Below are 25,890 nucleotides of genomic sequence, written 5' to 3' on the forward strand. Positions count from 1 at the left end.
TCGCTATAGATATATTAATATGTATGTGAGAAATATGTAATTTGTATTAATACTTTTAAGCTGATTAAGACTAGGTAATAGTAATAAATTAGTTAAATTGTCTAAAACTGTACACCTATGAGTGGAATACAATTGTAATACATATTTGTAATTAGCTACATAGCCACATGCGCGACAGTTAAAGCTCGACACACTCACACACACTTTTTAGGGTTCCGTAGCCAAATGGCAAAAAAGGAACCCTTATAGATTCGTCATGATGTCCGTCTGTCTGTCCGATTATGTCACAGCCACTTTTTTCCGAAACTATAAGAGCTAGACTGTTCAAACTTGGTAAGTAGATGTATTATATGAACCGCATTAAGATTTTCACACAAAAATAGGAAAAAAAACCATAAATTTTGGGGGTTCCCCATACTTACAACTGAAACTCAAAAAATCTTTTTTCATCAAACCCAAACGTGTGGGGTATCTATGGATAGGTCTTCAAAAATGATATTTAGGTTTCTAATATCATTTTTTTCTAAACTGAACAGTTTGCGCGAGAGACACTTCCAAAGTGGTAAAATGTGTCCCCCCCCCCCCTGTAACTTCTAAAATAACATAATGAATAATCTAAAAAAAATATATGATATACATTACCATGCAAACTTCCACCGAAAATTGGTTTGAACGAGATCTAGTAAGTACTTTTTTTTAATACGTCATAAATGGTACGGGACCCTTCATGGGCGAGTCCGACTCGCACTTGGCCGCTTTTTTTATTTAAATAATAGAAACCCGATTCTTAATCGCGTATTGAGATTTAAATTTACCACCGACGTTTCGAGGACGGCGTTGTCCCCATGGTCTTGGAGAAAAACCAAAAAGCTCGCATCAGATACATTAGTTATTTAACAGATTTTATTTTTGCCACATAAAGCAATCATCGCTTTTATCGTTTGTGACGGACTTATTGAACTAGCCGGTCTCAGATCCAAACGTAGGGAATTGCCTCCTCTTTGCTCTACGAATTCTACGATTGTCACGAGCCGAGTTGTTGATTAAAGGGGGTCTTAATCAACATCAAAACAAACAACACCAATAAGTACAGTCAAAGTATTAAATATCGACACGGACAAAATGCCAAATATGTATACACTACTTTAATGTATAGGCAATAAGGTCGTGTGTACATATTTTTGGCACTTTGTCCATGTCGATGTTTCATACCTTGACTGTACAAGCCACCAGGATTTGAACCCGTGCCCTCCGGATTAAAGTAAAGTAAAGTAAAGTATTTATTCTTTATTAACTGTGTACATAAGATGTCATATACAGGAGATATCGAACCAACAGTTGCCCGTTTCGAGCATACAATATATGTGATCTTAAAACTACTAACTATACTAGCTTACTGACTAACTTATTATTATCAAACTGGCAATTCCAGAAAAAACTCATAAAGGTTGTAAAATACATTTTCAATCAACCAGTTTTTTTAACTTAAATTTAAAACGATTCCCCGAAACTTGGACGTTAGATGCAACCGACCACCACCGCTTCAAAAAACTACACCACAGCTCTTAAAACAACATTGATTATTATTATTTTAACTTTTAGCAACCGGAAGTCCTGATTTCCTCGATATGTTTTTCTAAAATTCTGAATCGTAAAACTACGTGGGAAACGACCCACCCACTCGTGTAGTTAAATTCTCATTATACTTACGTCCACGTCAATGCTTGAGAATGCAGCTATTAAAATAACAAGATTTCCAAAGTCCTAACGAAATCCAGTGGAAACAAAACGAAGTGGAAAAAATCAGCGACGGGAATAGTACATTACTATAGAGGTCGGAAAACGAAGGGTTGCAGGCCAAGTAGATATAGGATACGCGGCCGACAACCCCCTTTCTCGCCGAGATTTGTATAGTGCTTTTCTCAAAGTTGCAATAAAAAAATGTTAATTTGTTTTTTCGTAGGTTAACACAACTAAAAACAATTTACGAATCTTCTACTATTAAATGATGGTTGAATCGTTGTGTCACAATTTGACGTTTAAAAGAAAGTAGGTTGTTTTGCCTAGACGTGTAAGGCTGTATGAAATTCCTTTACATATCATCTTCACTCATTGCACCGGATACGTAGTATTTCCGGACCGAATTTGAAGTAAGTCATGTCAACATTTCATTGCAAGTTTGAGAATAATAATTAAATTGCAATGTTGAATTTTATATCTGTACAGGCAGTTTTCATGGGGAAAATAAGTACTAGTCAACAAATGTAAGCTTAAGCAATATAATTATTAGAGATGCAACGAGTATTCTGCCATTTCGGCCATTATTCCGTATTCGGCCTATTCGGCCACAATTTCACTATTCGGCCGAACACCGGATAGTGGCATTGTATTCGGCCGACACCGAATAGTATGTTAACACGTAGATAACGGCAAACGAGGGGTAAAAAAAGTAAAAAACTATAAGTAATCCATAGGTAAATCTTTCAGACTACCTTTGTATTCATAGAGAGTACAAAAACATCAGAAAAGTAATACAATATTTATTTTACACTCACAACAAAATCTAACGCACAATACGCACTGCGTGCAGAATAAGCGCAATTTCTATCAAAGACTGCCTACAGCGATAAATAAGTTGCAACTTGCACCCTTGCACAGCGCACGTACACGCGCGTTCGAATTTACTTCATTTTAGGTAAAACTTATTAACTTAACTATTCGGTTAAGGCACTATTGGTTGCATCTTAGTATTTAACAACTTTGAAAAAATACATTTTAAATAGTAAATGCGGTGATTATCAATGTATATTTTTTCTTTTTATGTTCGTGTAATAGATATTCGGTATTCAGCTATTCAGCCGAAAAGTAGGCATATTTCGGCCGAATGCCGAATAGTTGCCAAATATTCGTGGCATCTCTAGTTTTAATTGATATATGGTGGATTCGATTGGTAGAATACGTTAAGACTATGTACTTGATTTATTTATTCTGAAATTAAGTTGAAATAAATAAGACAAAATCAAGTATCAGATTTTAGTACATTTAAAGTAATTAATTATTGACTATTAAATATTCTTCCCGGCTTATTGCCTCGGCTCATGGGAGCCTGGGGTCCGCTTGGCAACTATTCCTAAGAATTGGCGTAGGCACTAGTTTTTTCGAATGCGACTGCCATCTGACCGTATTGGGATTAGTCCGGTTTCCTCACGATGTTTTCATTCGCCGAAAAGCGACTGGTAAATATCAAATGATATTTCGTACATAAGTTCCGAAAAACTCATTGGTGCGAGCCGTGGTTTGTGCAAGTCACACGCTCTTACCGCTAGGCCACCAGCGCTCTCAATAAATACCGTATAATGTATGTCAATTAACTTTTTATATAAATAAATTACTTTCTCGTTCCAGGAAAACCCTGGTGTCCCAGGAAAGCAAGTTCCAGTCGCAAGTAGCGACGCTAGCGGAACTAGCGGACACTCGCAGTGGCGAAGCGGAGCGGGCGAGGGACCTCATAGCGGCTTACAGGAAGGAGATAGAGCATAGAGACCAGGAGATCGAACGTGAGTAAGAGAGAGAGAAGATATTTCTTTAGCAGAACTGGCAGATACTCGCAGTCGCGAAGCGGAGCGGGCGAGGGACCTGATAGCGGCGTACAGGAAGGAGATAGAGCATAGAGACCAGGAGATCGAACGTGAGTAGGTACAGATCCTTATACATACATCCAACACACACAGAGAGAGAGAGAGAGACAGAGAAAAACGCACTTACTGCCGGTCCTTTGATTCCTTCTTCCTCGCGTTGTTCCGGCATTTTGCCACGGCTCCTGGGAGCCTGGGGTCCGCTTGGCAACTAATGCCAAGATTTGGCGTAGGCAATAGTTTTTTTTACGAAAGCGACTGCCGGTCCTTTGATTGTCATCCGTATAACCACAATCCACAATAAAAGCAAGCATGGCTAAATAAATTAATTAAATTCACTCGCTACGCTCGTGTATCTATTATAGAATCATTCGCTTGCACGAGACTCGAAATAAGCACTCGAAGAAATGTCAAACTTTGCTCTCTTGTTGAACAAAAAACTATTGCCAACCGAGTGAAACACAAAATTTTCCACCACGCCAACGCAAGGAGAATACTAACTGTATGTTGTGTAAGTATACTAAGTATCAAACAAAATCAATTCAAAATGAATGTTATTAAATATTTATCATTCAAAACCATCATCATTAATCTGCTCGGTCTGGCGCCGCTGACGCGCGCTGTGCGGACCCTCAACGTAATGGCGGGGAGAATATTGACCTATTCTCATGTTCTCTGAATGAATTCACAAAGTCAGCATTGTATATATTATGTTATAGATGTAATGATATATTTTGTTTGATACTTAGTATACTTACACAACATACAGTTAGTATTCTCCTTGCGTTGGCGTGGTGGAAAATTTTGTGTTTCACTCGGTTGGCAATAGTTTTTTTTACGAAAGCGACTGCCGGTCCTTTGATTGTCATCCGTATAACCACAATCCACAATAAAAGCAAGCATGGCTAAATAAATTAATTAAATTCACTCGCTACGCTCGTGTATCTATTATAGAATCATTCGCTTGCACGAGACTCGAAATAAGCACTCGAAGAAATGTCAAACTTTGCTCTCTTGTTGAACAAAAAACTATTGCCAACCGAGTGAAACACAAAATTTTCCACCACGCCAACGCAAGGAGAATACTAACTGTATGTTGTGTAAGTATACTAAGTATCAAACAAAATCAATTCAAAATGAATGTTATTAAATATTTATCATTCAAAACCATCATCATTAATCTGCTCGGTCTGGCGCCGCTGACGCGCGCTGTGCGGACCCTCAACGTAATGGCGGGGAGAATATTGACCTATTCTCATGTTCTCTGAATGAATTCACAAAGTCAGCATTGTATATATTATGTTATAGATGTAATGATATATTTTAAGTTGTATTTTTATATATAAGTAGTTACACTATTGTCTTAGGTTTAGTACCTGTAAAAATAGTTGTAAGTGTAGGAAATAAAATAAAATAAATCATTTAAAAGTCAATTCTACCAGCCAACATAAGGAAACAACTCAACATTTACATTTGATTACTTTGCCACACAAGTGAATAAAATGCAACTCTTTCATCCGTTTTTGAACAATCAAGAGGGCTTTTACCAGTTCGTGTAATGAAAAATATTTATCGAGTTAGATTTTCTATGATATTTTTTATTACATTCACTTGGGTTGGATAGGGTTTGATTCTTTTGGTATTTCATAGTTAGTATTTTCCTCGCGTTGGTGTAGTGAAAAATTTTGTGTTTCACTCGGAGGCAAAGTTTGTTACTCTCGTGCCTTGAAACCCTCGCAAACGCTCAAGATCGCTACGCTCGTGGTTCAATTTTGGAATCTTTCGCTTGCTCGGGTATCAATGTAAAAAAATAAACGATATCGTTTACTTTTTTAAATGTGGCCATACTTTGCTTTGACTTGTCAGTGTCATATCATACGTCAAAATTGGGAAGCTAGGTTATGTAGATTGCAGTGCCGCTTTGAATAATCGCCGTTATATTTTATTGATAAAAGAGTGCCTAAAGCAAGAATAAACTTTAAATGTCGTTTCTTTGTTTACAGGTCGGTATTGTTAATAATAATTACATACGAGTACAATGTAGATAAAACCTTGTAGTATTATAAATAAATCTTTGTTTACAGAGCAACACATGAAGTTATTCTTTGTTCCAATTCATACCAACAAAAGTGAAATCATCTTATAAAACGACATTTCTAGTTACAAGATTCAAGGGAAGATGACGAAACTTCGTTTTGAGTTCACAATACTACCTGGAAGTGACGAAAAAACAAATGTCTGTTGTGTAACGTCAATAACCACCGAGGACAACAAGAGTTATGCATTACCGGACGGATTGCAGTCAGTTAGCCAGCACAAAGAATTGATAAAGACAGCGGCGTATAGTAAGGTGAAAAATAGTCTGTCGAAGAGGTACCAGACAAGAAGAATTTGGATCTCGCTGACCGAGGAACTGGAGCAAATTTATATGGATGAGGATGGCAATGTACAGTTTGCAGACAGATACCTGGAGGAATTAAATCAGGACCAATGTGCTTCTACTACACCCACTGCTGCCGGCACAAAAGGGACCAATACTTTAGAAAAATTGTTAGAAAAATTAATAGAAAGTACACAGGAAAGTAAACAACCGAGCTTGAAGAATATTGCGGACAAGTTTGTGATAGAGAAGTTTACTACCAAGCATTCTAATGCAACTCAATGGATGGACATTTTTGAAAAGGAATGTGAGCGCTTCCAGATATCAGATGAAAATAAGATTGAAGTTCTTAGGCTCTTTATGGATAAAAGTTGTGTAGATTGGTACAGTTCCATGGTTATAAAATTGACTATGAAGGCAGAATGGTCTGAGTGGAGGAAAAAATTTTGTGAATCATTTGTTAGCAAAGGGTGGAGCCCAGTTACATATGCATTACTGTATAAATATAAGGATGGCTCACTGTTGGATTATGCTATAAAGAAAGAAAGGCTTTTACTTGATATGAGAAAGTCAATTGATTCGGGTACATTGGTGGATCTTATTGCAGTTGGTTTGCCGGAGTACATATTAAACAAAATTGATAGAGAAGCGTTGAAGGACACAGTTGAGTTGTTCAATGAGGTAAGCAAGTATGAACATATGGTTAACAAAAAAAGTTATGTATTTAAGAGGAAATATGGACCCTCAAGAACAAGTTTCAAGAATGAGGATCTAAAGCCGTGTAAAATCTGTGAAAGTTTAAACAAAGGCACCCGTTATCACTCTGAGACTGCATGTTGGTTTCGTACTAAAGAAGATGACAAAGTAAAGAAGAACTTCATTAAACATGTGAATAATGCAGTGATAGAGGCAGAGTTAAATGAATCTGTTCCAAAAAACGAATAATAACACCACTAATTAAGGTCAGAATACTAGTAAATGATAAACATCAGATAAATGCAGTTTATGATCCAGGTTCAGTTGTTTCCATTATAAATTCTAAACTCTTAAGCCTAAAAGGGAAAGGAAACGAATTGAACGAAGAAAATTTAGTTTTAAAATTGGGAAGCTAGGTTATGTAGATTGCAGTGCCGCTTTGAATAATCGCCGTTATATTTTATTGATAAAAGAGTGCCTAAAGCAAGAATAAACTTTAAATGTCGTTTCTTTGTTTACAGGTCGGTATTGTTAATAATAATTACATACGAGTACAATGTAGATAAAACCTTGTAGTATTATAAATAAATCTTTGTTTACAGAGCAACACATGAAGTTATTCTTTGTTCCAATTCATACCAACAAAAGTGAAATCATCTTATATCAATATTAGCATGAGCGGTTAAACAACTTTTGCCCCCTTGTAATACAAATAACTATTGTTACTGATATGCAAATATTTCTTTCAATAACATTAGATCGCACTTACCTTATTTATCTTATTTAAGATTCCCCTTCCTCCTGCCCTTATCCCACGTTATGTGGGGTCGGCACAACATGTTATTCTCTTCTATTCTCCTCTATCTTTCATCACCTCAGCACTCACTCCTTTCTTTCTCATATCCTCTTTCACACAATCCATCCATCGTTTTTTCGGTCTACCATCCGCTCTCCGTCCATCAACATTCATTCCTAACATTCTTTTTCCTATATGACATTCATCCCTCCTCATTAAATGCCCATACCACGCTAACCTACCACTCCTTATCTTCTCCGCTACCGGTGCTACTTTCAAACTTCCCCTTATATACTCATTCTTAATCCGATCCTTTCTCGTCACTCCATTTATTTAAGATTCCCCTTACTGACCTAATTGGCTCAAGTACGCATTATTTTTAATTGCAACAACTAACAATTAAGCGGGTGTCAAACTTCCTTGTCCGAAATAGACGGGTGCATCGACAATGGTCTGGCGCGGTGCCAACTGCCAACGTGGATACCTCTTTGTTGCCTTTTGTGTAATAGGGTTGTTTCCATCTACAAATCTTAGGGCAGAATTGTATCCCAATAAATTCTTTTGGATTATAAGAACATGTTAAACTACTTTTAGGGGACCTGTAATGATCATATTTTTGTAAATAATGAATTTAAAATATCTTTTGGCACACGTCACGTGACCAAACTCGAAACGTTATTGAAGATTCTGATGACGTCACAACTCTCGGATTGACACTGTTGACAGTTAGGCGATAAACAACAAATGACAAATGTCAGGTGACAGTTCGTATCTTCTACGTGTGTATGTAGTTAAGTGTCAAACCGTAAACTGTGACGTCACACAATTTTCAAAGAGCGTTTTGGGTGCGAAAGCATCTGTCAAAATATATTTTGTTAATTTAACATATTTAAAGCCGTTTTTAGTATAAAAGTTGAATTTTAGAGCAACTTTTAGGTAATATAGAACGTAATTTTTTTTTTTATACTACGTCGGTGGCAAACAAGCATACGGCCCGCCTGATGGTAAGCAGTCTCCGTAGCCTATGTACGCCTGCAACTCCAGAGGAGTTACATGCGCGTTGCCGACCCTAAACCCGCTCCCCCCTCGTTGAGCTCTGGCAACCTTACTCACCGGCAGGAACACAACACTATGAGTAGGGACTAGTGTTATTTGGCTGCTGTTTTCTGTAAGGTGGAGGTACTTCCCCAGTTGGGCTCTGCTCTAGATCTGGAATGACATCCACTGGCTGTGCCCTACCACACAAAGCGAGATGACATTCACAATGCCCATACCTCTCTTATGGACGTAGTTTAAGGACGTACCCGGGTCCAGCGTAATACAAGCGTTTCAAAAAATTGGAAACAACCCTATTGTAAGGCATATCTCAAACTATGGGTCGCACCCACAGAATAAGTAATAGGTTAACGGCACCCACCAATCATGGGGCATTTAAGAGAAAATTGGAGTATTATTGATATTTCACCGACACCTGTAAAATTTCTACCGCTTTATGTTTTAAAAGTTGAATGTTCTATTCGTCCTTTATGTTTTCTATGTATTTAATGAAAGCTGCTGCAATTGGTTTCAATATTAATAACAATACATTATTATGACCTAAAACTTTATGGGAAACAATAGAGACCCCCTATCACTCCCTGTCTCTCTATCACTCTTCCATATTAGTACGATAGTGACAGTTGCGTTTCGTTCGCTACGGAGCGTAAGCGATTGGCATGTTGGCTACGCGGCCTGCCTCTATCGCACTAATGTCTAATGCCACTAATATCGTTGTCGTAGCGATATCGCTATCGCTACGACAACGAAACGATTTGTGTCTCTATCACTCTTCCATATTAGAGCGACAGTGACAGTTGCGTTTCGTTCGCTGCGGAGCGTAAGCGATTTGCATGTTGGCTACGCGGCCAGAAAGTGTTTCCTTGTCGTAGCATAAACGATTGGCATCTTGTCTAGGCAATTTTTTTCTCGATTTCGGGTTTGGTACCGTAGTAAAATCCGTAAATTATTGCAGGCGACTAAATAAACACCCTGTGTATATATATTAGGCTGTCTGCACACTTGACATAGAGGTTGATTGATTACCAGCCAAATTTTGGTATTTTCTCGAAGTGACATTGACCGAATACTTCAGTATGCTGAAGTTCACGCGTTGTTATTGCTCGTGTGTAGAATTTGCGAATATTTTTCAATAATACTTGCTCATATTCTTTTTTCGTCTTTTTATTTGTGTATGATCCAAAATAAACTGCAGTTGATAAATTTAAGACTGTTTACGTTGGCGCTTAGCACTCTGGATCTGAGGGCCTACCGCGAACTACGTTCGACGTGTTGCCTCTCTGTCGCACTTGTAAATTCGTACGTAAGTGTGACAGGGAGGCAACACGTCGAACGTGGTTCGCGGTAGGCCCCCTGATTCGCACATCGCTCCGATGTTTGAGTGAGAGAACACTATGCGCGTATTATAGCGACATCCCGCTCGTACATGCGGATCGGATCCAAGGAGCATTTGCTAAGCCCCTTCCTTAGTGTCGAATAAATCGACCCGCAATTACCTTTAGTTGCATTTCGGTGACATTTATCAGTGATCTTTATGGCTTTCACGATAAGGTTTGTTTTTGCTAAATCCGAGATCGTACTGAAACCGCGGGTCGTTGTGCTTTGTTTACTTACGGTAAGTAGTCGAGCGAGTTGTCTCGACTAGATTGTACGTCACATTTTCATAGAAATTTGACATTAATGATGTCATTGCCATGTTTTTTCATTGCAAATGCCACGAACCACGAATATTTGCTGAGAAGCTTGATAGAACGCTAAAAAAATAAAATTATAGTTTTTTACACAGAGATAGATACAAATCATTTTTTAACTTACTAACATAATAAATGAGTAATATTTCTATTATTACTCATTTATTATGTTGGGCTTCATTACTATTAAAAAAAATAAGCTATTCCATCGTGGAACGATCAGGTCGGAAAGGATAGTTGAAGCTTTAATATAAATAAATAAACTAGGTACCAGATATCTACTTTCTGCTGCCCATGTCGAATTCAGAACCCGTAAAGGAGAGGAATGAAAAATAACTGTATCAGCCGGGAAATTGTTATCTCAAATATATAGGTTTCATTACATAAAATACGTTAACACCTGACTCATTTGCTTGCCATTCTTTGTCCTACAACAAAGCTGTGGGTAGACGACAGCTAAAAACATATTCCCGTTAACCTTGAAGTGACGAGAATAGTGAAAAACTAAGAAAAGAGGGAAAACATGAATAATTTTACAAATTTAGACTTTAAACCGTCACGTGAATGCTTAAATTAGAATACACAAAAGTAAAATACTTTTTGGAAAGTAACGTTAGACGAATCTGTCTTCAACTGCCCACTATCTTTCGAAGCCAAATGATCTACTGTCCTATTTATTTTTAAATATGACAAATTCCATGTATATTATGTGTTTTACCGGTTTTTACCACTTTGTGGTCTGTCTATGACTCATAACATTTCTTTGAAACATCGCAATGCGGTAGCAATAAACTGCTAACGATTTCTTTGTTCTGACCACTTTGTTTATTTGGCTACGACGCTATAGATATTTGCTTACACCGCTTACACAAAGGCACAAAAGAAAATAACTATTTCACAATATTATCCAGCCGGCCTGAAAAGTTGTCTAGATAGTCTATTAAAAGGGTAAGGATTGCATTTTTAATAAAAAGCGAGTTATAATTATAATGCAGTACAGATCTTAAAATAGAACTTATACGCTAGTAGGTACGAAGTGCTTTTTCTAATTATTTACATACTATTCCTCAATAAGGGATATGTAAAGATACTGTGTTGCACGTATTTCTAATTAAGGATGACTCAAGCTAGACCGGCCCGGGCCGGGCCTAGGCGTCCGACACGTCATTTTCTATGACGGCTGATCGGTGATCACGTGGTGCATTCCATAGAAAACGAAGCGCCGAAAGCTCCGAACGGGCTCCAGCACGGTCTAGCGTCATCCTTTATGAAACACAATACAAAATTTCAAACAAAACATTGTCAGACAACAAACTAAAGTGAAGAAAACAAAGTATACCTACGTTATTGTTAAGCCCCATCCTGACGTTTCGAATTGGACGTAAGTAGTGTAAGTAAGTACAGTAACTGGCCATTTCAAACGCACCTCAGCAATGCGGGATTAACCTGGCGATTTAGTGTTGCTTCAGTCCAGGTACAGTAATTGTTTTATTTTTAGTGTTAGCACTTGACGGATTTAGTAGAGGCTTGGGATCAGAGCCATCAGGTCGGCTGCTCATTTTAGTGGAAGTAACAGTGTTTTAATGAATTTCACTTTGATTATTAAACATATAGGTAACTTATTGTTCCTACTTTATATTAATGTCTCTATATTTATGTTTGATACTTTTTTTTTTCATACATGGACTTAAAAATGTGAATATTTCAGGCAAATTTTATCACCTTGTTCTTTCTTTAGAGCTCGTTTTGCGAGAAAATTTTAAGATAGAAATTGAAAATCATAAAAGTTTTTAGGAAATTTACTTATATCAGATATTTGGTTTCACGTCTGAAAGGAACAGATAAATACTCTTATTTATACCTATTTCCTTCATCTTGTTACTTATATTTACATCCTAAATTATGGCTAAATGTAAAGATAATATGCGGCTTACCATCAGAGACAGGTCCTAGCACATGGAGCATAAGGAGCCCTCTGTAACATGTCAACTAATTCAAATGATTGTCTTTCTATTTCAGAATTAAAATGCTCGCTAGCATCAGCATACAAAGAATCCGAGCTGGTGAGACAGCGCAGCCGCTCTTTGGAGGAGGAGCTGGGAGCAGCTAGAAGCTGTTCTGCAGACTTGGCTGACCAGCTACAGAGGCGAAACGGTAAGTCATAATCATGTCAGCCGAAAGATGTATATTGACCGAAAGGCGAAAGTGCTCTCAGCCAACCAACATAAGCGACATACGATAAAGTCAGATGGAAATAACAGACACACTGGGGCAATAAAAACTCTTTTAGGGAGTCCTAGCTGGCGCGGATGCACGGAGCAGGTAGACGCACGCGGGTGCACTTATTGTAGGTAAAATCCGTCCACGTGCCCGCGAATTGGAGCTGGCGTGACAACGCAACCGCTCACTGGAGGAGGAGCTGGGAGCAGCTAATACGTGTTCTGTAGACTTGGCTGATCAGCTGCAGAAGCAGAACGGTGAATTACGTTATTATCTTTCTTATATCAGCAAAAGATGACCGCGACAGGATACAGACCTTCGCCCAAGTATACCTCCAAATCAACCAGTCTTCCGCTGTTTTCGTTTGTCGTGATAAATCAGAAATACGCTAAAACTGTCGATTTGGTGTGCTCAAAACCTTCGCTGCTGCCACTACAGCATCAGCTCACCAATGAAGATTATCGTTACCGATACAGCTATTCGCCGTCTAGAGACGGGGTGAGTTGGCTTTCGATTGATTTGCTTTCTTTGGTATTAGATTGTGAAATTTCTAGTTCTCTAAAACAATTTCGATACATACGATCTTAACCAAATCATCAGGGGTGTTTTCTAAGTGCGTCCTTACGGTTTTAAGAACCTTGCCCTAGCAACCAACGCTCAACGTAGAATGTACCCGTATGTATGTATGTATGTATGTGAATGAAACTTTCGCATCTGTATCATTTGTAGAACCCTTTTTACTAACTCAAAACACCTATTTCAGATGAGTCCCTCCGACAGATCCGAGCAGAATTGGAAGACGCGCTCACACGGCGAGCAGAGCTCGAGTCGCGCGTGCTCGCGCTCGAGCGAGACCGCGAGCGACTCGAGCAGGAGAAGGCGCTGAGCGAGCAAAAGGCGCAAGAGGTAACAAAGCACATAGTTACATCCACGCACGAAATCCAAGGAAGCGAAATGAAAAGTTCGTTCCGCGCTACACTCTCACACTCTTCCGTTTCCTCAAGTCCAAGTCTACGGACTTGATAGAGCTGATAGCAACATTAATCTAGTTAAAGGTCTATCTCATAAAGCTACCCAGAAAAGTGACGTGCACGGTCGGTGCCCCAACTTAAGTAACCAAGTAGCCGTACTAGTTGTATAGAATAGTGGATACTTATGTGGGAACCGACCGTACCTACAAACGTTATATCATTAATCACGTCAATATTAAAGTCACTCACACACGGTTAAAGCGTTGCGTTGTTCACAATCACACAATGTTCATCAAACACATACAAACAACTCATCATATCATATCCACATTCACTGTTTGCACATGGCCACTTTAGACAGTTATCAATAAACAGAATGGTCTTTGATTGCTAGAGTCTGTTCGGAAAGAGAAGATGTATTGGGCCCCATACATTCCACAACTCTTCTCTTTTCGCACAGACTCTACGTAACTTGAACTTGTTCCTTTTTTCAATAAAGTTACATTGGAAAGCATAAATGAAAATTGCATCGCAGTTGGCAACGCAAACCAGCCAGTTTTATTGTATTGCAAAAGGTTAACTCGGAATGTTATTTAAGAAGGTGTACCATTGTCTCATCTATATCAGACGACAAAGATGGACGTCTTGAAATGTCACCATTCCAGAGAGCAAATATTAATGTATCTACGTTTTTTAGGCTATAGCAGCAGCCGAAGCCAGCACAGCAAAATGGCGCACTGCGCACGAAGCAGCGCGCTCGCAGGCCGCAGCCCGAGCAGAACTCATGCTGGCCGACTGCGAGTGGAAGATGAGGGAGCTAGAGAAACGGGCCAGGGAGGAGGAGAAACAAAAGAAACAGGTAAGACGAAGAAAGATTTAATTAGAATATAGTAGGCTACTCACAATACAAGCAAGCTTCTACCGTGAGATTTACTTACTGGAATCGTGTAAGTATCTTATAATATTAATTATTGACTTAGAAGTAGATATGATCCAGAAAAAGATGTAACTCATAACTCAAAAATCTCCGGACATGATTCAACCTGTAGGCTTAGCTCAGGATCGCTCGTGAGATAGACTACCCGTTCCTTAATTGATACAATGAGAAAAAGACGGGTAGTAATTTTTCTCGTGAGAAAATATCACGGGCTTCGGTACTATGTCGACTGTGATCCTTTTTCATCGCGACTGTGTAGAAAGTCCTTATAGCCCTGACGATAGCTGACCTGCTGAGTTACGGTAGAAATTGGCATTAGAATAATATTAATGATTATTTTTCTAGCTGGCAGCAACAGTAGAAGAACTAAAAGCTGCTCCCCCCACCCCCGCCCACCTAGCCGAGCTGACCCAACTTCGAGGCCTCGTCTCAGAGCAGCAGCGATCAGTTGAAGCCCTGACCCTGCAGCTGCAGAAGGTTGAGACCAGAGAAGAGGCGCTGAAGCTGGAGGTGCACCGCCTGAAGGAGCTCCTGGACCGGGAGATCCGGATTAAGGAGGATAAGGAACAGAGACACCACCAGGTATGTAACAGAACTTAAAACTACTTACAAAAGAAGGTTGGTCTATGAATGTAGCAGTCAGTGGAAGCCCTGACCCTGCAGAAGTTGGAGACCAAGAGGCGCTGAAGCTAGAGGTGCACCGTCTGAAGGAGATCCTGGACCGGGAGATCAAGGATTGAGGAGGATAAGGAACAGAGAGACACAACCAGGTATGTTACAGAAATTAAAACTACTTACATAAGAAGACTGGTCTACGAGTGTAGCAGTCAATGGAAGCCCTGACCCTGCAGTAGTTGGAGAACAAGAGGCGCTGAAGCCGGACGTGCACCGACTGAAGGAGCTCCTGGACCGGGACATCAGGATTAAGGAGGATAAAGCACAGAGTCATCCTCAAAAATCCTTTATAAGGCATGAGGATGTCAGAAATTATACAAAATAAAACTCTGATAGGGTTCTATTTTGCATAATTTCTTCTTTGAGACAAAGTTGAAAATGATGTGGGAAATATATTCTGCTACTAAAGGTTCGGGTGAAATCACAACTGTTTATTCAGGCATTTTTTATACGTACGAGTATCTATTTCTATACTTTTGGGCGTATGATGGACGAGTTATACATGTGATAAATCAACTAACACGTAAACAAGTATAACCATAAATAAATAAATATTATAGGACATTATTACATAAATTGACTAAGTCTCACAGTAAGCTCAATAAGGCTTGTGTTGAGGGTACTTAGACAATTATATATATATAATATAAATATTTATAAATACTTAAATACATAGAAAACACCCATGACTCAGGAACAAATATCCATGCTCATCACACAAATAAATGCCCTTACCAGGATTTGAATCCGGGACTATCAGCTTCGTAGGCAGGGTCACTACCCACTAGGCCAAACCGGTCGTCAAACCATCATATACATCACAGAAATCACAGAATACTCGAATGTTAGATACCTATTGCAAAGAAATCTCATCAAATCATTTTATAATATTATTTATATGTAAGTTTACTACATCGATAACTATTAAAATAAATAAAAACTCCAATGCATTAAGCCGGATGACCCGATTATGAAAAAAAAACATGTCAAAATACCGTTATAAAACCTGCTTTTAAATAGAAAAAACCGCATCGAAATCAATGCATTTGTTTAAGAGCTACTGTGCCACACACTTATGTGTGCTCATAGGTAATCTTATAGGTAATGCTCCTTATTTTTGCGTAGGGAATTAAAAACGGTTTATTTTATGTGTACCAATCCTGATTGCACAGATTTCAAGTGACACAATAATTTATGTAGTTATTATACGGCAATAGACACAGTAAAATCAGTAAAACCATTTTTTTCTTTCCTCCAGACAATCCAACGCCTCGAGCAGCAACACAGCAAAGCCGTGGAAACCCTCCGCTCCGAGCACGCCACATCAGCCGCTATGGCGCGCGCCGCGCTCGAGCGCTCGCACGCCGAACGCACGCGCGCCGCGCTCGCGCAGCTGCGAGCGGAAGCGGAGAAAGATGGACGCAACGCTGACCGCAAGCTTAGAGAGGTGACTACGAAGGTGAGACGGCCCCTCATTCCCTCTTACTCACACCTCAAATGCACACGCGCCGCGCTCGCACAGCTGCGAGCGGAAGCGGAGAAAGATGGACCCAACTAGGACGCAACGCTGACTGCAAGCTTAGAGAGGTCACTACTAAGGTGAGACGGCCCCTCATTCCCTCTTACTCGCACGTCGAATACCCGCGCGCCGCGCTCGTACAGCTGCGATCGGAAGCGGAAAAAGATGGACGCAACTTGGACGCAACGCTGACCGTAAGCTTAGAGAGGTCACTACTAAGGTAAGACAGCCTCTCCTTCCCTCTCGCTCGCACGCAGAACGCACGCGGGCCGTATTTTTTATTGAATTCTAGCATATAACACTTAGATTAATCAAAAACGTGATCAAATTTACATAAAAGTATGTCCATACTAAATCTAATCCATCATACAAAGATCAATCGACAGAGACAATCCGGCTCTGAATTCAAATTCTATGTTTTTGTTACAAATGCTGTGTATATTTATTGTGTTAAGTATTTTTTTTTTGGATATTGGTAGCATCTAGTTTTTTTTTTTTTTTAGTTCTAGTTCTAGGTTTAGTTCTAGTCTTATAATTAGTTTTAGTTTTACCAGGCTTCACTGAAAACCAGCGTCCCGTAGTGTGTCGTAAGACTAACTTCGGGACATCAAGCTGAGTGAAGACCTTTTAGCGCAATTTTCTGTGAGTACAATTAAATATTAATCAAAATTTTGTAACTTTTTGTGCTAATAAATATTTCTTATTCTTATTCTTATTATTCTTATTCAAATGTGTCCAAGATCGCAATGATGGTTCGAAGCGGAGACTTAAAAAAGTCAATGTATTTCATCACTGTTTATGATATTGTAAATGAAACTTTCCAAAAATCGATTAAACGGAGCATTTTTTACGCACCTTATGAACTTTAAGTATAACAAAATCCTATTACAGTTCGAGAGCCTAAAGGAAGAGATGGCGACCAAACAATCAGAATACGAGACGGCCATAGCCCAGGCCAACAGCAAGGCGGACTGGGATATCATGCAGCTGCGCCATCTACTGGACCGGGCTGACATGACACACGCTAAGACTGTTGAGCGACTGCAGGAGAAATTTGATCAGGAGAAAGGTAACTCACTAACTATAATTTCAGTGCACCGCTTTTAGCAACTTAAGAGTCTCCAGCAAGCTCGGTTCTCCATACAAACGTAGTTACGCTCTCATTTTAAACGACTAGCTAGATTGCACTGAAACTTTGTACTTACAATAGGATAAGGTCTGTCTATGTAGGACTATAATTAGTTTATGTAGCCTCAGATACCATAATTAATAAAATAGAGTGAATTTAAGTTTTTCATACAAAACTTGTTTTTGCTCTATTTCGTTTGTTTTATACGGTGGAGCAATATAAACTAATTACAGCCCTAGGTACATCTCATGTCATTGTATGTACAAAGTTTCATTACATTCCAACACGTAGTTTTAAAATGAGAACGGAACTCCGTATTTTTGGGAAGGTGAAATTCTGCCGAGATTCTGTCTAGACTGTCTGCCCTTAGACTGATCGGTTCAGCTCGGATTCAGTATACAAAATAAGTCACTATGTTTTTCATTGTCAGCTATTCTGTACATTACTCGTATCTATTTTATTTGTGGAATAAGTACGCTGTACGTTGCGTTGACGTGAATTTTCGTATGCTCAAGATTTTGCGATACTGAGTATTGAACATCTGTAGACGGCATAATTCCCTTTTCACAGAGTCTCTGATAGCAGAATGGACCGAAAAACTTCGCCTAGTAGAGACCGAGGCGGCCACAGCTGCCGGCGAGGCCAAAAAACTTCTAGACGCTACTAGAAGCAGCCTCATCGCCGAGAAGAACGACTTGCTGAACAAGATGAGGGATCAGCATCGACGGGAGATGGGTATGTTTCAATTACTAGGAAGTTTTAGGGAAGGAAAGGGAGAGATATTAAATGCTCTAAAGTAATCTTAAAATAATAAATAAAAACTAAACACTACGCGGACTTAAAGATGACTCACGTTAGATCGGCCCGGGCCCGTGCCGCTCTAACGTGAGTCATCCTTTAATCTGTTAATTTTCTTGGTCTAGCCCATTGATAGAGATGGTCTATAGACTAATGTTTAATGGTAATGCTAGTCCGCCATTTGTACTATTTATGATGTATTGTGCAATCATGATTAAATAAATACATTTCAGACGAGCAATGGGAGCAATTCATGTCAGACAAGGAGAGCTGCCTCGAGCGTATGAAGGCGGAGTGCCGTCAGGAAGGCGAGGAGGATCGCGTCAAGAGGGAGAAGGAGCTGCTGGAGGAAATCGCGGGTAAGAGGGGGACAGAGAACTGTGGATCATTTCATATTAGACACGGATAGCTGCCCCGAGGCCTAGGGCGAGGAGGACCACATCAAATGGGAAAAGGAGCTACTGGAGGAAATCGCGGATAAAAGTGGGACAGAAAGTTGTCGACAATTCCATGTTGCAACAAAATTATCTATATGGACAATTTTATTTATGTACTATTTAGTCAGCAACCGAGCAGAAGAGCCATATGCCAAACGGACTCACAGATAATAAGTAGTTATATTCATCGAATGATGGTCCCTATGACTTTTGGTTACGCTTAATTTAAAAATGATTGAAGAAATATGTTTCAACCATACCTATTTTTTCAAGCTTTTATTTAACTTGCCCTGTTATGTATGGGACAAATCTTGCAAGTTAAATTTGAGCCACTTCCCGGTTTTCGATGAAGCTGAAAATTTGCATACATATGTAAGTCTGGTGACAATGCAATATTATGGTACCATCAAGCTGATCTGAGGATGGAAACAGGAGGTGGCCATAGGAACTCTGTGATAAAACAACGCAACCTAAGTGTGTTTGAGGTTTTTAGAATTGTTTCGTTGAGTATTAGTAAAAAAAAAGTACAGTCAGCGATAAAAGCTTCTACCAAAAATGAAATTTTTGCCAAAAACTTATTATTGCCTAAATGTTACATTTCTAAATAATAATAAAAAAATATGGGAGGTTTTTATTTTACCGTTCTTTCGCTGTGCATGATTTATGTATCCATGCCAAATTGCAGCTTTCTAGCACTAACGATCACGGAGCAAAGCCGCGGACAGACGGACATGCCGAAAGTATAAGGGTGCCTAGTCCTAGTTGACTAGGTAATAGAGATAATTCACATGGACCATCATTCGACTAAAGAGATATACATGATGAAGATATTAGATATTATCTCCTTCTTCCTCGCGTTGTCCCGTCATTTTGCCACGGCTCATGGGAGCCTGGGGTCCGCTTGAATATTATGCAAAGAAAAATACTTTTCATAAGTAGAATTTATGTTCTATGTAGATCTACCCAAGCTGATATCCCCATACTCATTATTAAATATTGTCTTAATTTATTTTTAATTATTAAGGCTTCAATTAATAAACTCCAGTATTTTACTCTCAAGCTACTTTTTCCCACCTACCGTCCGATTAACGTACCTATACCCTATATTTTTTAGAATTGAAATCACAAATTCAATCGAAAAATGTGGATTTCGACACTCTGGCGGACAAGGCGGCGCAGTGCGGGCGCACTCTCGAAGTCACTGAGCAAGAACTCAGGTATGCCCTTTATGATAATCATCACAATATCTATTTTAAATGAGGGAACTGTTAACTATGAAGAAAGGTTGATTGCTGTTATATTCATTATTATTAAATTATATATTATTATTTTTATAAGTGTCACTCATACAAGGATCCTTCTTTAGCCAAAAAGCAACGTTTTATAAGGACGATAACAGTATAAATGATATTCTTTTTTCGTTTTGTAACCTTTTGTGGTTATTACGAAATCGAGGCGCTGCCATTTGGTGTTTAAACCGCTCCAGTTTCAGACTAGTATAACAAAAGCAATTAAGTAACTTTTTAAAATGAGTTTAATTACAAACCACATTGGCCCTTTTAGTTCTATCGAAGCGAATTGATAGTGACAGAGAGTTCAAGTCTAAGAAATTAACGTGTCTCTTAGTTTGACATCCAAAATAGATGGCGCTGTAGGTACTGTATGTTTTGCGGTCACTTAATTGTCAAACATCAACTATTGACAATCAGAGTTACCGCAAAATGTATTGATCTGTACAGCGCCATCTCGTTTACCTGTCAAATTCGAAGTACGAAATTGTCTTAGATTTGATTGTAATCAATGTATCTTTGGTACTGTATTTAGATTCTTGGCCTTGCCAATCTCAAAGTCAACCGTTCCTTCTTAGATATGAATCATTCAGATGAAATTGTTTATCTTCTCTCATTTATCTGAATGGTTTACCCCAGATTGGCCTGTTCCAACGGCCAGCATGTATAAATCAGTGTATAAATGTATATAATAGAACCATAACCTGTATTATGACTAACTTTTCAGTTTTTCTAATAGTTTTCATTGTTTTCTAATAACTTAATCGTTTTCATTCCGCATACTTAAACTGTTTATTCAAATTATACGTACCAAGAAACGATACTTGAATACTTTGTAACATTACTGCACGTCATTTAATCTAATTTTGTTTATTTGAAGGGCATCATTTTAGATAATGATAAAAGGCATTTATTCGTGACAATCACAAATTTTAGTAATTCATATTAGTATCGTTTTAAAGTACTTACATAAAAATAAATAAATATTTGGTAGCTAAATTTGTTCCCCCGTAAATGTTTGTTAGAACTAATCAAATAAAATATTGTCTTTTGGACAAATTCGGCTACCAATGCATGCGTTTCCATTATTGACTAATTTCCTTATCATGCATACATTGAATATACACACAATATATGTATTATGTACTTATACATTGCAAGACATCATTACTTTCAAGCAAAAGTTACCACTTAGTTATAAATTGATTTTAGCTTAGAAATGAAAATTATTGAAAAAACCACGTGGTACCTTTTCCTGGAAATGTCACATTTACTCATGCAGCTTATAGTTCATCATTTAAACAAACTTTCACTTTTAGATATAAATCATTTTATCATTTCACTCTCGCTTTATAAATATCATTCAATCATTTCCTTTCAAAATCAGTCCAAAAGGCAGTGTTTTAGTGAACGAAATAAAATGTTATAATATTGATAACATGTAATTAGAAATCTTAGTAGTATAATACTAGAGATTTCAAGTATTATTAAGTAGCTTGGTAAATAGAGGATGGAGATTGATATAAAAAAAACGCACTGCGATTGTAGATACATACTTAATTACTAATATATATGGGAGGTACAACTTGTACCTAGAGTACAAGGTGTAGAATTCTTATTTGTTTCAATTAACCGGTAACAAAATGTATCCTAAATATCATCGCCATATTTAATGAAAATGCCCCCATTAAATGAGGAGAATAAAAATCGTCAAAACGATCAGCTATTCACCCCCGGGCATAACAGTGGCCAGTCTGGTCTGTATCACTGTGTTATGTACGCGTGTCCAAAAATTGGCCTGGAAGTTCAAAAATGGTGACCTCGTTTTTCGATTGCTGTGATTCTAAGTTAAAAGTTCAAAATGGCGGAACGATGGAAAGGTAATTATTGTGTGCTTAACAGAATGAGAAGGCATTATATAGGTATCTAAACAAAATTAAATAAAAAACGCTGTTAACGTTTTATGGCTGTTTTGAATTCAAAGCGCTGCCAATGGGTTTTAACCCTGCTCCCTATACTTCAGACCAATATAGGTAACGAAAGCATTGAAACTGTCAAACTAAACATTCCAAGAGTTGAATTAAAAGCCACTTCAATGCTCAAAAAATAACAGGCTTGATGCTTATCTTAAAACTAACTAAATGCCGATATACTTAAGTCGAGTTTGGAAAATAAAGATACTTTTATACCTACACCAGTCCTATAGTTTGAGCAGCCATTGAAATCAACCTAAGTAGTGAAGCTCAAAACATATATATATCTCCAGTTTTAAGGTATAGTCTACTACTGTCAGAAAGAGATGAATGTAAATCCGTAACAAAACTTCAGTGAAACACAGCACAGATATATTAAATATATTTAAACGGGTCACTCACGCATTTAAGTCCAATATTGCTCAAAATGTTTCGCTTCAAAATGAAGATCACGGAAAGCTACAGCCCGCAGTCTGCGTCGGTCCGCCGACACATGCTTCCGTTGAAGATTTTCGTTCTAAGGGAAATATGTCGAACAATCTTCTACTTAATATAATAACCCATTGAATATATTTAATATATAATGGTGGTTGGGATACAGTTGCAGTGCGCTGGGCGCCGCGCTCGCTGGCTGCGGCGTGTGCGCAGTTACCGGCTCGCTCCGTCTCGCTCTCTCCGCGTTCCTCCTCTCGCTCGCACTCGTCTTCTACTTACACATACAAAGGGAGAAGAAGGCTTGAATCGCTTTGGAATACTTAACACACCTGACGCAATTAATAATAGTATAAACACTTGTAAAAAAAAAGCGTATGTGCAATAATAATTATTCTATTGATATGAATAGTATTTCAAATGCACCGAGGTTAAGAGTTATTCAAAATGAATTAAGTAAAAGTTGAATTAAAATTAATGACTTTTGTAGTTTGGACGATGATGATAAAACCTAAATATACTCACTTACAATAGTTAGGTAAAACATAAAAAATACGAAACTATCGGATAACAGGGGGGCTAGCAAAGCTGACAATCGTACATCGACAAACAACAATCGAAAAGAAAAAATGTATTTGAATGACATAATACATTATTTAAGTTTTAATTTGCATTTTTTAACGATGTTCATCTTGGCTAGTACCCCAGACATTGGAAGTCTAGATTTAATTCTGCTCAATAGGCTAATGAAACAAGATCCAAAAAAAGCGTTTTGGCCAACTAATTCCCAGTAAGCTGGAAATCGTTTTAATACCTTCATTTGGTCTAAATGCGTGTCATCCGAGTTTGCTCCATCCCAGGAAGTGTGCATACATTTTTGGGGCCTTTGGAGATACATTTTTTTCTTAGATTACCAAATCACTCGATGTAGTAGGAAGTAGGAACCCACCATCAAATACGATGGCACTACTAGCAAGGTTTGGTGTATCAGACACTGGTGAAAAGGCGTTTTCGCGTTTTAATATGATCATAACCTTAAATAAAGAAATTCAAAAAGTGCGGCCATTTCTTACAACTTTGACTACGAATTCATGTTAATCAACTTTTCGAATCTTCAAATAACAATATCATGATTAAAGCAATTTTTCGTCGGACGTACCCTTTTCGAGCTCATAACTCAAAATAAAGCAAAATTTTTTGCACACCTCCTGGGATTGCACAAATTAGGATTACACTCATTTAGGACCAAATGAAGGTATTACAATGATTTCCAGCTTGCTGGGAATTAATTCTTTAAAAAAATCTATTTTAATTGCCTAATAGTTTCATTTTTATAATAAAACTAAATTAATTAAAAGCTATATTATGTTTTACTATTGCCTGGACAATATTCGGCAAACGCAACCATACCATATATACCAGCCCAGTATCTTTAGGACTTAATATGAATGTTTAATAATCGGAATTTTGAATGTTATAAAAACTGCCAAATTGGACTGAATTTTAAAAATTGTAATATTTTCATTATAGTCGCATTATATGTACTCATTTATGTATACATATATACATTTCTATGTCTATTACATTGCATTATATCGTAAACATTTTTTTTCATATTTAAATTACACGTTTTCATTATATCGCTTCTACTTCTATATTTTCTGTTCAGTATTCTGCATTTCTTTGTATTTTTACGACATTAGAACGGGCTTATATTAAAATTTTACATAGTAGTACCAAAAATGTAAAAAAAATCGTTCTAATGCCGTGTTTTTTTTTAATTGGCTTTTTTTCTCTGTGCAAAATTTTAATATAATATTTTTTTATTATCACTTTATTGTGTGTGTTTTTCAATTTTATACTGATTTTGAAATTAAATAAATGATTGAAAAATATTTTAATGTTTTTTATATAATTTAACTATTTTCAATAGACGTGCTCTGAGACCGCCAAGATCGAAACAACGCCCCTGGACGAATTGGAGTTTATATTCATTTTATAGATAATCCTTATCAGAGCCATTTCTCACAATTCGGTCCATGCCATTGCCAATTGCCATTTACATATTTTAGAACAAAACATTAATCATTTTTAGTGAATAAAAAACCAGAATTACTGGCAATGCATTTTAAATTATAAAAATAAGCGTAGTCAAGCTCGACAGACAGCATTTGTTTCAAAACAAAAATGTACTTGGTAGTGCAGATCGTCAAGTTTTCAATTCTCAACACTCACGCTCGATATTTAAAATACTCATTGACATACACGTGAACACATTCCTAACCGTTTTTCCCTGGACCCCACTAACGTAGAGAGGCACTGTCGAGAGAGAGGGGCCTGCGAGAGAAGAGGGGGGACGATGCCACGAAGATGAAGCAACTAGAACGAGCGTCGAAGGACCAAGTTGAACATCTTCAAAGGAAATGCGCTTGCTTGAGGAAACTGTAAGTATAGTGTTGTGCATTTTTTTTTCTAAAATGCTACGCCATACATTTTCTCTGCAAGAAACAAATTAAATGAGCATGACATACTATTTTCTATGGTCAGTACTTCATAGTTAATAAATACATACTATATCTAGAACGACAATATTAAAAAAATTGTAGTCCAAAAAAAAAAAAATGTTATGCGTTTTGTCCATATCGTTGGTTCCCTCGAATTAACAAGGATAAAATATAATTATAATACAAAACTACGAAAAAACCTAGCACATTATTCCCTTTTTATACGAGTATTTTATCTCATAAAAACTATATGATTAAAACGGTCTTCTTTAGAAAACTAACCTAAGAATCTGGCACATGCTTTCAGTTTCGACGACATGCGCACGCGACTGTCGGCGAGGGAGCGCGTGGCCGAGCAGGAGGCCAAGGCCAAGGAGAAAGAGCTGCATCACCTCAGGGCCGAAGTGGCTCGACTCACCAAGATACTGGTCGAAGAGAGGTAATTTCATACGAAGCCCTTTCAGTTCAATACGTAGTTTCATTGACGAAAGTTATTTCTCTCGTTAATTTTATTAGGGCATAGTGCTCTCGCCAAGTTGTAAAAAAAAAAAACATTGAACAGTGACTAATATTAGGTTAGTTGACGCCAGAGATATAATTAATTTTTTGCAGCTTACTTCTTTATAATAAGGTGAACTATGTAAACATGTCTTTGATGTTCTAGTCAAAGTATTCGTCTAGATTTTTTCGATTATGTTTAATTCACAAATAAAGTCTATCTTGTGTTATATTATTATTTTATTTTCACCGCA

The 25,890-nt window shown here is 37.8% G+C and overlaps 2 protein-coding genes across 4 annotated transcripts in view; both read left to right on the forward strand.

Moving 5' to 3' along the window:
* Window positions 1–25,890, forward strand: part of LOC133531547 (myosin-7B) — a 43,692-nt gene that overhangs the window by 13,825 nt on the left and 3,977 nt on the right. Inside the window, exons 2-13 of one of the 2 annotated variants that reach the window (XM_061869818.1) lie at window positions 3,406–3,557; window positions 12,274–12,408; window positions 13,238–13,380; window positions 14,143–14,304; window positions 14,728–14,964; window positions 16,316–16,516; window positions 17,468–17,645; window positions 18,276–18,440; window positions 18,737–18,862; window positions 20,055–20,157; window positions 24,947–25,078; window positions 25,446–25,577. In XM_061869818.1, the coding sequence (XP_061725802.1) occupies window positions 3,406–3,557; window positions 12,274–12,408; window positions 13,238–13,380; window positions 14,143–14,304; window positions 14,728–14,964; window positions 16,316–16,516; window positions 17,468–17,645; window positions 18,276–18,440; window positions 18,737–18,862; window positions 20,055–20,157; window positions 24,947–25,078; window positions 25,446–25,577 (1,866 nt within the window). Of the gene's footprint in view, window positions 1–3,405; window positions 3,558–12,273; window positions 12,409–13,237; window positions 13,381–14,142; window positions 14,305–14,727; window positions 14,965–16,315; window positions 16,517–17,467; window positions 17,646–18,275; window positions 18,441–18,736; window positions 18,863–20,054; window positions 20,158–24,567; window positions 25,079–25,445; window positions 25,578–25,890 lie in introns of those variants that run through there. The other variant, XM_061869819.1, reaches the window with a different exon arrangement.
* On the forward strand, window positions 5,442–7,373 carry LOC133531698 (uncharacterized). Of its 2 annotated transcripts, XR_009801580.1 has the most exons (3): window positions 5,442–5,638; window positions 5,720–7,232; window positions 7,314–7,373. XR_009801580.1 is itself a non-coding variant. In XM_061870064.1 (2 exons), the coding sequence occupies exon 2, from the start codon at window positions 5,815–5,817 to the stop codon at window positions 6,958–6,960; it is 1,146 nt and encodes a 381-aa protein (XP_061726048.1). In that variant the 5' UTR covers window positions 5,442–5,638; window positions 5,720–5,814; the 3' UTR covers window positions 6,961–7,293. The 2 variants fall into 2 exon arrangements, 1 of the variants encoding a protein (XP_061726048.1); XM_061870064.1 differs by lacking the exon at window positions 7,314–7,373 and having other exon boundaries at window positions 5,720–7,293.

Source organism: Cydia pomonella, chromosome 25 (genome assembly GCF_033807575.1).
Source record: "Cydia pomonella isolate Wapato2018A chromosome 25, ilCydPomo1, whole genome shotgun sequence".
Classification (NCBI taxonomy): domain Eukaryota; kingdom Metazoa; phylum Arthropoda; class Insecta; order Lepidoptera; family Tortricidae; genus Cydia; species Cydia pomonella.

Coding starts and splice junctions, on each gene's coding strand:
- LOC133531698 (XM_061870064.1), top strand. CDS start 5,815: ATGACGAAACTTCGTTTTGAGTTCACAATACTACCTGGAAGTGACGAA.